The sequence below is a fragment of the Heloderma suspectum genome, chromosome 5 (assembly GCF_057233095.1).
Source record: "Heloderma suspectum isolate Gila_16-S chromosome 5, 16-S_ref, whole genome shotgun sequence".
Classification (NCBI taxonomy): domain Eukaryota; kingdom Metazoa; phylum Chordata; class Lepidosauria; order Squamata; family Helodermatidae; genus Heloderma; species Heloderma suspectum.
This window is the reverse complement of record NC_139462.1, coordinates 222,273,031-222,285,107: the sequence shown is the minus strand read 5'-3', so window position 1 is coordinate 222,285,107 and position 12,077 is coordinate 222,273,031. Positions and strand designations below refer to the sequence as shown.

Here is a 12,077-nt window from a genome sequence, read left to right as displayed (position 1 = left end):
CAACATCTTTTTTGACCAGTCAAACACCCAACCCTACTACCAAATCATTTTTTAAAAGACACCCTTAAATATATATATATATATATATATATATTTAGTGGTGAATAGGGTTTAAAAAATCATTATTGACTTGAAACATTTCTTTTATAGTATTTGCAATTCAAACACAGAAGCTGTACATTAGAACCAAGAAAAGACCACAGCTGTGATCCAGAGAAGCACAGGAGTAAAGCTGAAGACATCCTTTCACCTTTCCCCCCATACTGCAGCCCCTCTTGCCTCCCGCATTGTACCTCAACCTTCCCAAAGTGGCTTCGAAGGAGGAAAAAAACAAAAGGAAAATGTCTCTTTGTGTAAGCATAAGCCTGCATGGAATGAAGCAGGGCCTCTGACCTGCAATGAAGCTGATCTTACAATTCTGAAGAAAAACACAGTCAGAATTGAAACCTTGGGGAAAAGTTTATTCAAACTCACTTAAATTAACATAGAGCTTCTCAAGGCATATGCAACCAAACAGTTTTAAGTGAATTTGTTTTCAAACAGTAAATATGAACAAAAATAAAACTACTGGTAAGTTGGGATGTTACGGGGATTTTCTAATGTAGTCACAGTGGCAGTAAGACACAGGCTTTGCTTGAAGAACCAAGACATTTCAAGAGAGGTTTAGTTCAATGAAAACAATTTAATAGGGTGTTACAACAAAGAAAAGGCAGCCAGATGTCTTAAAAAACCATACAGCAGGCAAAATAAAAAATAAAAAAATACAGCTGGTGTGGTAGAACACCTGTACGTTCAGAGAATGTGTTAGCTTTTTACATGTGGTTATATTTACAAAGGGAATTTACAGTGGTTTCAGAGAGCTAGGACTTATGGGGATAACCAAGTTCTCATAATAAAGGTAACTGGAGGTTTTGCTGAAGGGAAAATGAAAATTAATAGAAAGGTATCAGAGAGTTACTCTCTCTTAAAAATATAAGGTTTAAAAAGGTCATATATTTCTTCCTGCAGCTGTGAGTACACACACACACACACACACACACACTCACTAACACCCCTTCTAAAGCATCAAGTGAGAAAATGGAAGTTACAAGTTCTACTTATTCCTAAGATAACCATTTTCTACATTTATATTATTCTTAAAAGGGATTCTGAATAAACCTAACACCTGATGACTGATTTAAAAAATGGCACAAACTAGTGACTATAGGCCTGGCTGCTACAGGGGTTGTTTTATTTCTCACAGCTAAGTGTTGCACTTTTACCAGAGGTGCACGGCCAGTTTGAAGGCTTGTCCAAGTTTGCTTTTTAACAACACCAGAATCTCTGTGTAGCAACTCCTTACTGAAAACAAACTGTGTTTCTGTTTTTAAATAAGGTATTAACCAGCTCTCCCTTCTCTCACTTCCATTGGCTTTTGTATTTCTAATTCTTCCTTCTTCTTCTTGTAAACCTTTAAAAGATATTCATCAGGCTCGATTCCTTTTTCCTGTAATTCAGACATGATCTTTCCCAACCTTTCCAGTGTCCTAGCACTCTGTAACTTCCGAGTGGTGATGTACAAAGTGAACTCTTTCAAGCTCATCAGCTTACACGTATCGACTTCACAGATATTTCTAACATCTTTGGCTTTATTCACCTGTGGGAAGAAAACAAGGCCTGACATTTTCTCTAGGTCTTCAATGCCAACTTGGAATTCCAGCAGCTGGTGGTCAAAGCCAATAGGGTTGTTGGGTACCACGAAAGCTCCAAGTACCAAAGGATCTGTGGATGTTTCACTTCGTCTGGCAAGAATCACTTTGTACAGATGTGAAGGTACAGCCACATCATCTTTTCCAATTACCTATCAACAGAGCAAGAGATTGTATCACTCAACCTCATTTGAAACTAGGCCATAATCCTCCTGCGTCTAGGACTAATATTGTCTGTGTGATGTGCATTAGCCAAACAGATGAAAGGCATATCATGTTGAAGACTCCTCTATCACAGTGTCAAACCAGTTGTAACTTTCTTATGTAGAGCTGCCAAAATAGATTCAAGCTAATAACTGACAATGATCCCACTCACCAAACAAACAAGATAGAAGGAAAACATGTTAGCTCTCCCTATAGTTTGACAGAGAGACAAGAAGAACATATGTTGTAGAAAGGTTGTATCAGGAGTCATAATTCTCTGTGAAGGCATATCTACCTTACACACAATCTGGTTAAATAGCTATGCCCCCTTCCTTCTCTCAGGGAATCCTGGAAGCCATAACTTAGTCAGGGGATTAGTGTTCCGTGCAAATGTTGCGATGTGAAATACATCTGTTCAACGTTCTAGCCAGCCAGGCAGCCCCTTTTCTATAATACTCCGTTCTGTTCCCCTCCCCATCCCAGCACACTCAGCATTCTGTGGTGACTGAGCATGTTCAGTCCTCAGAGGGCTGTTTTTAGCCCTCACCCTGTTTATTTGCCTGTTTAGTATTGGGGGGGGGATATTTTTTGTACTTCTGCAAACCTTCGGGTTACCCCAAGCCCGTCAATACGCTGGGTACATAAAGATCAATACTTGGAAAACGAGTTTGCTGTTAGTATATTACACACACACACACACGATTCTCTGATTTTTTAAAAGAAAACTGCCAGTTCTCAGGTTGGATTTAAAGGAAGCTATGACAATTAAACCAGTTTAGTTTGTACTGTAGAGCTTGGAGAAAACATTGCATGAAGACTGTAGTGAGTAAAACAGACGCTATGTAAATTGACACCGATGTTTGGCTTTTGCCCAAAGATTGTTCCAGAACACTGATTGCACAAGTTCCCTCTTGTACCCTATACAACTGATTTGCCATTAAACTGAACAAAACAAAGATGTGTTAAATTTACTGTGATTGCAGGAACAGAAAATATGTACCATTTTATGAACTTTATTCATGACACACATAGATAGAAAATATGAACTTTATTCATGACACACATAGATTGTTTTACTTACAACACCAGATAGTTATTAGCAGATTACTTAAAATACTTTTAAAAAATCAATCAAAAATCAAAGACTTGTGACCCAGACACACACACACACACACACATGTACGTAGATATATGTGTGTTGAATGGGGTGTGGCTACCCCTGAAGGGCCAGGGCCACAGCCTGGGGATCATTTTAGAATCCCAGCTGTCCATGGAGGCTCTGGTGTCGGATGTGAGCCAAGGTGGCGCTGTACCAACTCCATCTGATACGGCGGCTGCACCCCTACGTTCCTAACATGCTGAGAGCCAGCATGGTGTAGTGGCTAGAGTGCTGGACTGGGAGTCGGGAGATCCGGGTTCTAGACCCCACTCGGCCATGGAAGCTCACTGGGTGACTTTGGGCCAGTCACATACTCTCAGCCCAACCTACCTCACAGGGTTGTTATTGTGAGGATAAAATGGAGGAGAAGGAGGATTATGTACGCCACCTTGAGTTCCTTGGAGGAAAAAAGGCGGGATATAAATGTAATAAATAAATAAATAAATAACCATCTACTCCCATCAGTAGTTCATGCCCTGGTCTCCTCTCACCTAGGCTACTGTAATGCACTCTATGTGGGGTTAGCCTTGAAGACGGTTCAGAAGTTGCAGCTGGTGCAGAACGCGGCGGCCTGCCTGATTAAAGGCAGCCATCAGTGAGATCACATCACTCCAATGCTGAAAGAGTTGCACTGGTTACCAGTTGTTTTCCGGGCCCAATTCAAGGTGTTGGTATTGACCTTTAAAACCCCATACGGTTCTGGCCCAGTCTATCTTAAGGAGCGCCTCAAGCAGCACCAGGGATGCTGCTCAACAAGATCGGCCTTGGTAGGCCTTCTGTCTGTCCCATCAGCCAGGACAACTAGGCTGGTGAGGACTAGGGAGAGGGCCTTTTCTGTGGTGGCCCCACGTTTTGGAATTCCCTCCTAGTGACCTCTACCATGCCCCCTCTTTGATGAGCTTCTGCCGGGCTTTGAAAACCTGGCTGTTCAGGAGGGCATTTGGGGTGGGTTAGGGTTTTTTTAGAGCAAGGTTGTTTTGTTGATTATGTTGTATTTTGTGTTATTTGTATTGTACGCCACCTAGAGTGGCTGGGTAGCCAGCCAGATGGGCAGCTAATAAACCTAATAAATAAAATGAATATATTATAGCCACATATATGGGAGCTAGTTATTACCCCATTTATGGAACTCCTTTTATCATAGCCACTGCATTAAGCACCCTGGGGCATGCATGCACATATGTGAGGATAGATTCAAGCCACATTCATCTGTGACGTGGCTGCTGCTCAAAAAAGACCTCTGTTTCCATATGGCTGGAACTCCATGTTACAAGTATGTATTTGTGCATATGGATATAGGGTGATAAATATAAAGTTCTGGACTACTGTAACAAATATGCCTTAGTTACATCCTGTTTTGATTACTGTAACATGCTCTCTGTGGAGCTGCCTTCAAAAACTGTTCAGAAACTTCAGCTGGTCCAGAGTGCTATGGCCAGACTGTTGATCATGGCCAGTTACAGGGAGCATTTGACTCCCTGGTTACAACAGATTCACAGGCTACCGGTCTACTTTTGGGGCACAATTCAAAGTGTTGGTTAAGACCTATAAAACCCTATACAACTTAGGATCAGGCTATCGGAAAGACCTCATTCTCTCATCCAAACCTTCCCAGGTTTAAAGATCTTCAGGACAGGCCCTTTTCTCGGTCCCACCGAAATACACTTTTGGTGGAGAGAGGGCTTTCTTGGTGGCTGCTCGTTTGGAACTCCCTGCTGAGAGATGCAAGGTTGGTTCTATCTCTGTTGTCCTTCTACCAGCAGGCAAAGCCATTTTTATTCAGGCAAGCCTTTGGCATGTAAGCTGGTTTGCTGCTGAATGGGGTTTAATAGGTTGGTTCCTAGCTAGGTGTTTTATTGTTGTGTTCTTCATTTATTCGTTTTTATGTTGTTTTAAATTAGATTTTGTTTTAATCTGTACTTTATTACTGTTAGCTGCCTTGAGTGCCATTCTTGGTGGAAAAGTGGGATATAAATGTTTTATACACACACACACACACACACACACACACACACACAGGCTCTTAGGAAGTTTTATCTCCTCCCTCCCAAGAACACTGGCAAGGGAAGGTCAGCCTGGTCTCAGTTGGAATTAAATGCGTGTAAAAATTCACCGTTCATTCTGGAATTCATAAATTGATCTCCCTCCTATCCATTTGCCCTCTACTCTTTTTCCATCACATCCCATCTTGTAAGTCTGAGGCACACACAGAGCTCTGTAGATACAGTAGCTTTCCTGTTCTATTCAATGTTACAGAATGTTCCTTCTGCACAGGGTGGAATCTTGAAGTTACATGGTGTTACAGAGAAGGCTCAGTCATGGTGGCTTTCTGCAAACATATAGTTGTGTCCTGTGTATTTACTAGCAGCACTCTGGCACCTTGGCTAAAGAGTCCATTTTGTTCTGAGGAAGGTAACAAGAGAAAGAGGCCTGAATGCTGTCAGGAACAAGAAGCCCTCAGATGTTAGCAGGCAGTATCTGTCTTTGTGTCCACTAGTCAAATTAAAAGGAGTTGCTCATGTGGAACTGCAGATATATCCAAGTGTCTACCTGACTTACCATCCAAACCAGACTACCCATGGCACCTTTAAATTGGCCAATCCAGAGTTTTGGTGGGAAACATGGCCCAATCCTGAAACATCCCCACTCCAAGACAGATCAGCTGATTAAAGCACTACCAGGGCACACCTCGTGATGCCGTTTGTTCTATATACCTTCACCTCATGGCCTCCAAGATGCATAAATTTTGTAATTTTCAGTCAGCTAGTTTTAACTCAGTTGAACAGCTAGGGACCTCCTTGGTCTCCTTTCGTTCCCTACATCAAACTATTGATTCCTTTCCTCTAGCCCCAAAGCCACTGCCCACTCTGTTCTCTTTATTTTGAATTCTATAATTGCCCTTGAGTTTAGACACCCAGTGATCTTTCTTGTGATTTGGAACAGCATGGACAGGCTCATGATCACACAACTCCAAGATCAGCTAGGGGTTCATTTGGATCTCCCTCTCATGATACTTTTCCTAGCACTCTCCTTACTTGACTCAGGCCCACATTTCCAGGGCCAAAATCTTCTCCCATCAACTACCTTGTTGCCTTCTTTGGCCAGATAGATCTGCGTTGCCTTGTATTCCCAGACAGAGCTTCATCTGTGAAGTGCCTGCTGAGCCTTCAGCCAGGTTTCATACAGGATATAGCCACCCCGTGAGCTCCTTGCATTGCTCTCTGGAGCTAGGTGCCTTGCAGGAAACTGTACCATCTCTATGAGTTGCTGACACCGAGTGCAATGTTTAGATGTACAAGCAAGGAATTTCAGGTGTTATGTTGTGGTGGTCATAAGGTTCTTAAGTTAAGCACAACCTGCTTACCCATCCATGCCTTTAGCATTTCAGTTAGTTCCCCTTCTTTGTCTCTATCCCCAGTTCCCTTGCCTCTCTTCACATTTGTTATTTTCCTTGGAGTAGTTAGGATCTAAGGAGGAGCCTCATTTTTAAGCTCTCCACTCCAAATTCTCTTTGTGAAATCATGACCCAAAGCTGAGAGAACTGAGGTTACCTATGCCCTCTGCGGTTCTCCAAGTATCTGTGACCAAGGAACTGAGGACTTTTGTTTCCCTGAAACAAAACGCTGAAACGAGATAAATCTAACTTCTTTGATGGCATTTCATTCTCTTTCTCTTTTTTTCTGTCATTCTACCCCCTGCATGGTCCACCATTTGTCACCAGCACTCAATATCTCTGTGTATTGCTTCCCAAACCTTGCCTTTGCCATTTCCACAGTGCCCTCCCTAGTACTTATTTAGCAAACATTCATTCCCCTGCCTCCATCTTTCCCTATCTCTGCATTAGGACTGCTAGGAGTATATTGCTCAATTTGCTAGGGCAGTGATATACACTTTTTTTTCAAGCAGGTGACACTGTGGCTTCAGGCACACCACCACGGCCACTTGGAGGCCTCTCCTAGGCCAGGGGGGGACTTTCCTCTCTCCCTCAAGTCAAGTGGTGTGCACCAGGCTCAGCTGGTGGCCTTTTCAGACCTCTCCTCCCCTTCCCCCTCCACGGTGACCAGACAAAGCCTTATCAGTCAGTCACCAAGTCACAAGGCAGACAAATTCCGACAGGGTCACTTGGTCCTTGGACTGGGATGGATTGTTTTCCTGTCATTGAGAGAATGCTCTGCTATACTCAGTGCAGCAAAACCTCCCAGCACAGGCCCAAATTGCTTGCTCTCTCCTCTCTCTCTCTCCTCCGCACATGCAATTCCCCCTCCACCTCCAGTGCCTGACCACGATGCTCTTTGCTTCTTGGGCTCCCCCTGCAGGTAGCAGGCTGATTGCTCCTGTGTTGTCCTCTCGCCCTGCCCAGCCACCTTACAGCTGAGGATCAGCACGTCTCCTGAATTCCCACTCTTGAAGCATCCTCCAATAGGCCAGTTCACAGCAGCTGGCCCACTGCTAAAGGAAACAAGACAAAGCTAGAAAGTGAGCAGTTACTACAAAGAGAGAGACAGCAGGAGAGAGAGAGGCAGAGAGACACACTTGAGGTGATTGGGAGCCACCACTGACCCCCAGTGGAAAGCATTGTGCTAGCGGGTTGGTATATTAAGCATTTTTCTCTTCTGTAAGGCATTTGTTATAAAATAAAGCTTGTAATATTTACTCTGAGCAGTTGTTTTTGAGATAATTTTCCCCACTTGAAGTAGCTATTTCCCACTTTGCTGAAGCATAATCTGTTGAAACACTTTGAGTAATCTGCTCTGTGTTCACCACACCTCTGTGAAAGATCTCTTCATTTCTGTGTTTGTCATGACATGTGTATACATCTGAGCTCATGTAGAGGTGTCAAAGAGGACGTGTGGTAAAATGGCTCATAAGAGAGAACCAGGTAGTTCCTGCACACGCAGAGCTCCAACACCACCATGCATTCACTAGAGCCTCTGGAGTAGTGCAATGGTGCTTAAGGACTGGGTACTTTTATTTTACAGCTGTGATGGTACTTCCTTATTTGTAATAGGAGGTAACAGCATCTTGCACAGAACTAGAGAATCTAACTTTTAACCAACTGGCAAACACAGCAACAAGAAGAGTCTTACTTCTACCACGCCAACTGCACTGTACCAGACTCTTTATGTTTATAGTGCATTCTTCAGACAACTAATGTGCACTGTTCCTCATGACTGCTCAGCCTAAGCAAGCAGGGGGAGGGGCAGAATCAGAATGTTTAAAAGCTATGTCTTTATAGTTTTAAAGATCCTGTCCTCATTCTGAGAAGCACTACAAGGAAGCAGGGGACTCTGGATATTTGATCCCCCAGTGCCACCTAGTGGATCTTCTGATCTAACTGTGCCATTCAGAACTTGTGCAACAATCTCCATTATTTGGATCAGACACACATTTCTCTTGCTGTTTTCTTAAGACAGAGAGCATATGCCCTTATGGTAAGTGAACAGAAAGCATCTGAAGACTGTATGTGCACACAGGTCCTCTTTGATTTGGGATCAGCTATTCACATAAATAAATAAGGGCCGCGGTGGCTTAAGGGCCGCGGTGGCTTAGTGGTTAAGATGCTGAACTGCAGACTGGAAGGTCAGCAGTTCGAGACCCGAGTGCTGCGTGACGGAGTGAGCTCTCGTCTTCAGTCCCAGCTTCTGCCAACCTAGCAGTTCGAAAGCAAGACATTGCAAGTAGATAAATAGGTACCGCCTCGGCGGGAAAGGTAACAGCGTTCCGTGCACCTCGGTGTTCAGTCATGCCGGCCACATGACCACGGAAGTGTCTTCGGACAGCGCTGGTTCTTCGGCTTAGAAACGGGGATGAGCACCGCACCCTAGAGTCGGACACGACTGGTTGGGGACACCTTTACCTTTACCTTTTTTTATTCACATAAAACCCCTTCATGGATCATTGCCTTGTTGTGGCGAAGGGCTTGCATAACTCAGTGAAGCCATAAGCTATGCCGTGCAGGGCCACCCAAGACGGACAGGTCATGGCAGAGAGTTCTGACAAAATGTGGTCCACTGGAGAAGGAAATGGCAACCCACTCCAGTATTCTTGCCAAGAAAACCCCATGGAACGTATCACAAGGCTAAAAGAGATGACGCCGGAAGATGAGCCCCTCAGGTCGGAAGGTGTCCAATATACTACTGGGAAGAGCAGAGGGTGTTTCCAAGTAGCGCCAGAAAGAGTGAAGCGGCTGGGCCAAAGCCGAAAGGACACTCAGCTGTGGATGTGTCTGGTGGTGAAAAGAAAATCCGATGCTGTAAAGAATAATATTGTTTAGGACCCTGGAATGTCAGATCAATGAATCAAGGTAAGCTGGAGGTGGTCAAACATGAGATGGCAAGACTGAACATCAACATCTTGGGAATCAGTGAACTAAAATGGACAAGCATGGGCGAACTTAATTCAGGTGACCATCATATCTACTACTGTGGGCAAGAATCCCTTAGAAGAAATGGAGTAGCACTCATAGTCAACAAAAGGGTGGGAAAAGCAGTACTGGGGTACAATCTCAAAAATCATAGAATGATCTCAGTACGAATCCAAGGCAAACCATTCAACATCACAGTAATTCAAGTCTATGCCCCAACCACTGAGGCTGAAGAAGCTGAGGTTGATCGGTTCTATGAAGACCTACAACACCTTCTAGAAATAACACCAAAAAAAGATGTCCTCTTCATCATAGGGGATTGGAATGCCAAACTAGGAAGCCAAGAAATCACCGGGATAACAGGCAAACATGGCCTTGGTGTACAAAATGAAGCAGGACAAAGGCTAATAGAGTCTTGCCAAGAGAACACGCTGATCATAGCAAACACTCTTTTCCAACAGCACAAGAGGTGACTCTACACATGGACATCACCAGATGGTCAATATCAAAATCAGACTGATTCTGTCCTTTGCAGCCAAAGATGGAGAAGCTCCATACAGTCAGTAAAAACAAGACCTGGAGCTGACTGTGGCTCAGATCATGAGCTGCTTCTTGCAAAATTTCGGTTAAATTGAAGAACATAGGGAAAACCACTAAACCATTCAGGTATGACCTAAATCATATCCCTTATGAATATACAGCGGAGGTGAGGAATAGATTTCAGGGATTAGACCTGATAGACAGAGTGCCTGAGGAACTATGGACAGAGGTCCATAACATTGTTCAGGAGGCAGCAACGAAATCCATCCCCCCAAAAAAGAAATGCAAGAAAGCCAAGTGGCTGTCTGGTGAGGCTTTACAAGTAGCTGAGGAAAGAAGGGAAGCAAAAAGCAAGGGAGAAAGGGGAAGATATATCCAACTGAATGCAGAGTTCCAGAGAATAGCAAGGAGAGACAAGAAGGCCTTCTTCAATGAACAATGCAAAGAAATAGAGGAAAACAATAGAATGGGAAAGACTAGAGATCTTTTCAAGAAAATTGGAGATCTCAAGGGAACGTTTTGTGCAAAGACAGGCATGATAAAGGACAAAGAAGGCGGGGACCTAACAGAAGCAGATGAGATTAAGAAGAGGTGGCAAGAATACACAGAACTATACAGGAAAGAGCTGAATGTCCCTGATAGACATGATAGTGCAGTCACTGAACTGGAGCCAGACATCCTCGAGAGTGAAGTCAAGTGGGCCTTAGGAAGCATTACTAACAACAAAGCTAGCAGAGATGACAGTATTCCAGCTGAGCTATTTAAAATCCTAAAATATGATGCTGTTAAAGTGCTGCACTCAATATACCAACAAATTTGGAACACTCAGCAGTGGCCACAAGACTGGAAAAGGTCAGTTTACATTCCAATTCCAAAGAAAGGCAATGCAAAAGAGTGTTCAAACTACCATACAATTGCGCTCATTTCACATGCCAGCAAGGTGATGCTCAAAATCATACAAGCTAGGCTTCAGCAGCATGTGAACTGAGAACTACCGGAAGTACAAGCTGGGTTTCGAAGAGGCAGAGGAACTAGAGATCAAATCGCCAACATTTGCTGCATCATGGAGAAAGCAAGAGAATTCCAGAAAAACGTCTATTTCTGCTTCATTGACTATGCTAAAGCCTTTGATTGTGTGGATCACAACAAACTCTGGCAAATTCTTAAAGAGATGGGAGTACCAGACCACCTTACCTGTCTCCTGAGAAACCTGTACGAGGGGCAAGAAGCAACAGTAAGAATCGGACATGGAACAACTGATTGGTTCCAAATTGGGTAAGGAGTACGACAAGGCTGCATATTGTCGCCCTGCTTATTTAATTTATAGGCAGAGTACATCATGAGAAATGCCGGGTTGGATGAATCACAGCTCGGAATGAAGATTGCCAGATTTATCAACAACCTCAGATACGCAGACGATACCACCCTAATGGCAGAAAGTGAGGAGGATCTAAAGAGCCTCTTGTTGAGGGTGAAAGAGGAGAGTGCAAAAGCTGCTTTGAAACTCAACATTAAAAAACCTAAGAACATGGCATCTGGCCCCATCACTTCCTGGCATATAGAAGGGGACGAAATGGAAGCAGTGACAGATTTTACTTTCTTGGGCTCCAAGATCACTGCAGACGGTGACTGTAGCCATGAAATTAAAAGACGCTTGCTCCTTGGGAGGAAAGCTATGGCAAACCTAGACAGCATAGTAAGAAGCAGAGACATCACCTTGCCGACAAAGGTCCGTCTAATCAAAGCTATGGTTTTCCCAGTAGTAATGTATGGCTGTGAGAGCTGGACTATAAGGAAGGCTGAGGGCTGAGGAATTGATGCTTTCGAACTGTGGTGCTGGAGAAGACTCTTACGAGTCCCCTGGACTGCAAAGTGGTCAAATCAGTCAGTCCTAAAGGAAATCAACCCTGACTGCTCATTGGAAGGACAGATACTGAAGCTGAAGCTCAAATATTTTGGCCAGCTAATGCGAAGAGAAAACTCCCTGGAAAAGACCCTGATGCTGGGAAAGACTGAAGGCAAAAGGAGAAGGGGACGGCAGAGGATGAGATGGCTAGATAGCATCACCGATGCAAAGAATATGAATTTGAGCACACTCCAGGGAAGAGCAGAGGACAGGAGG

At 43.9% G+C, this 12,077-nt stretch overlaps 1 protein-coding gene across 1 annotated transcript in view; it reads right to left on the bottom strand.

The window, feature by feature from the left end:
• Nucleotides 1-442: 442 nt before the first annotated feature.
• The window catches only part of EXOG (exo/endonuclease G), a 37,028-nt gene continuing 25,393 nt past the window's right edge, over nucleotides 443-12,077 (bottom strand). Inside the window, exon 6 of the mRNA XM_084859392.1 lies at nucleotides 443-1,840. Coding sequence (XP_084715518.1) covers nucleotides 1,379-1,840 — 462 coding nt within the window. The 3' untranslated portion in view covers nucleotides 443-1,378. The remainder of the gene's footprint in view (nucleotides 1,841-12,077) is intronic.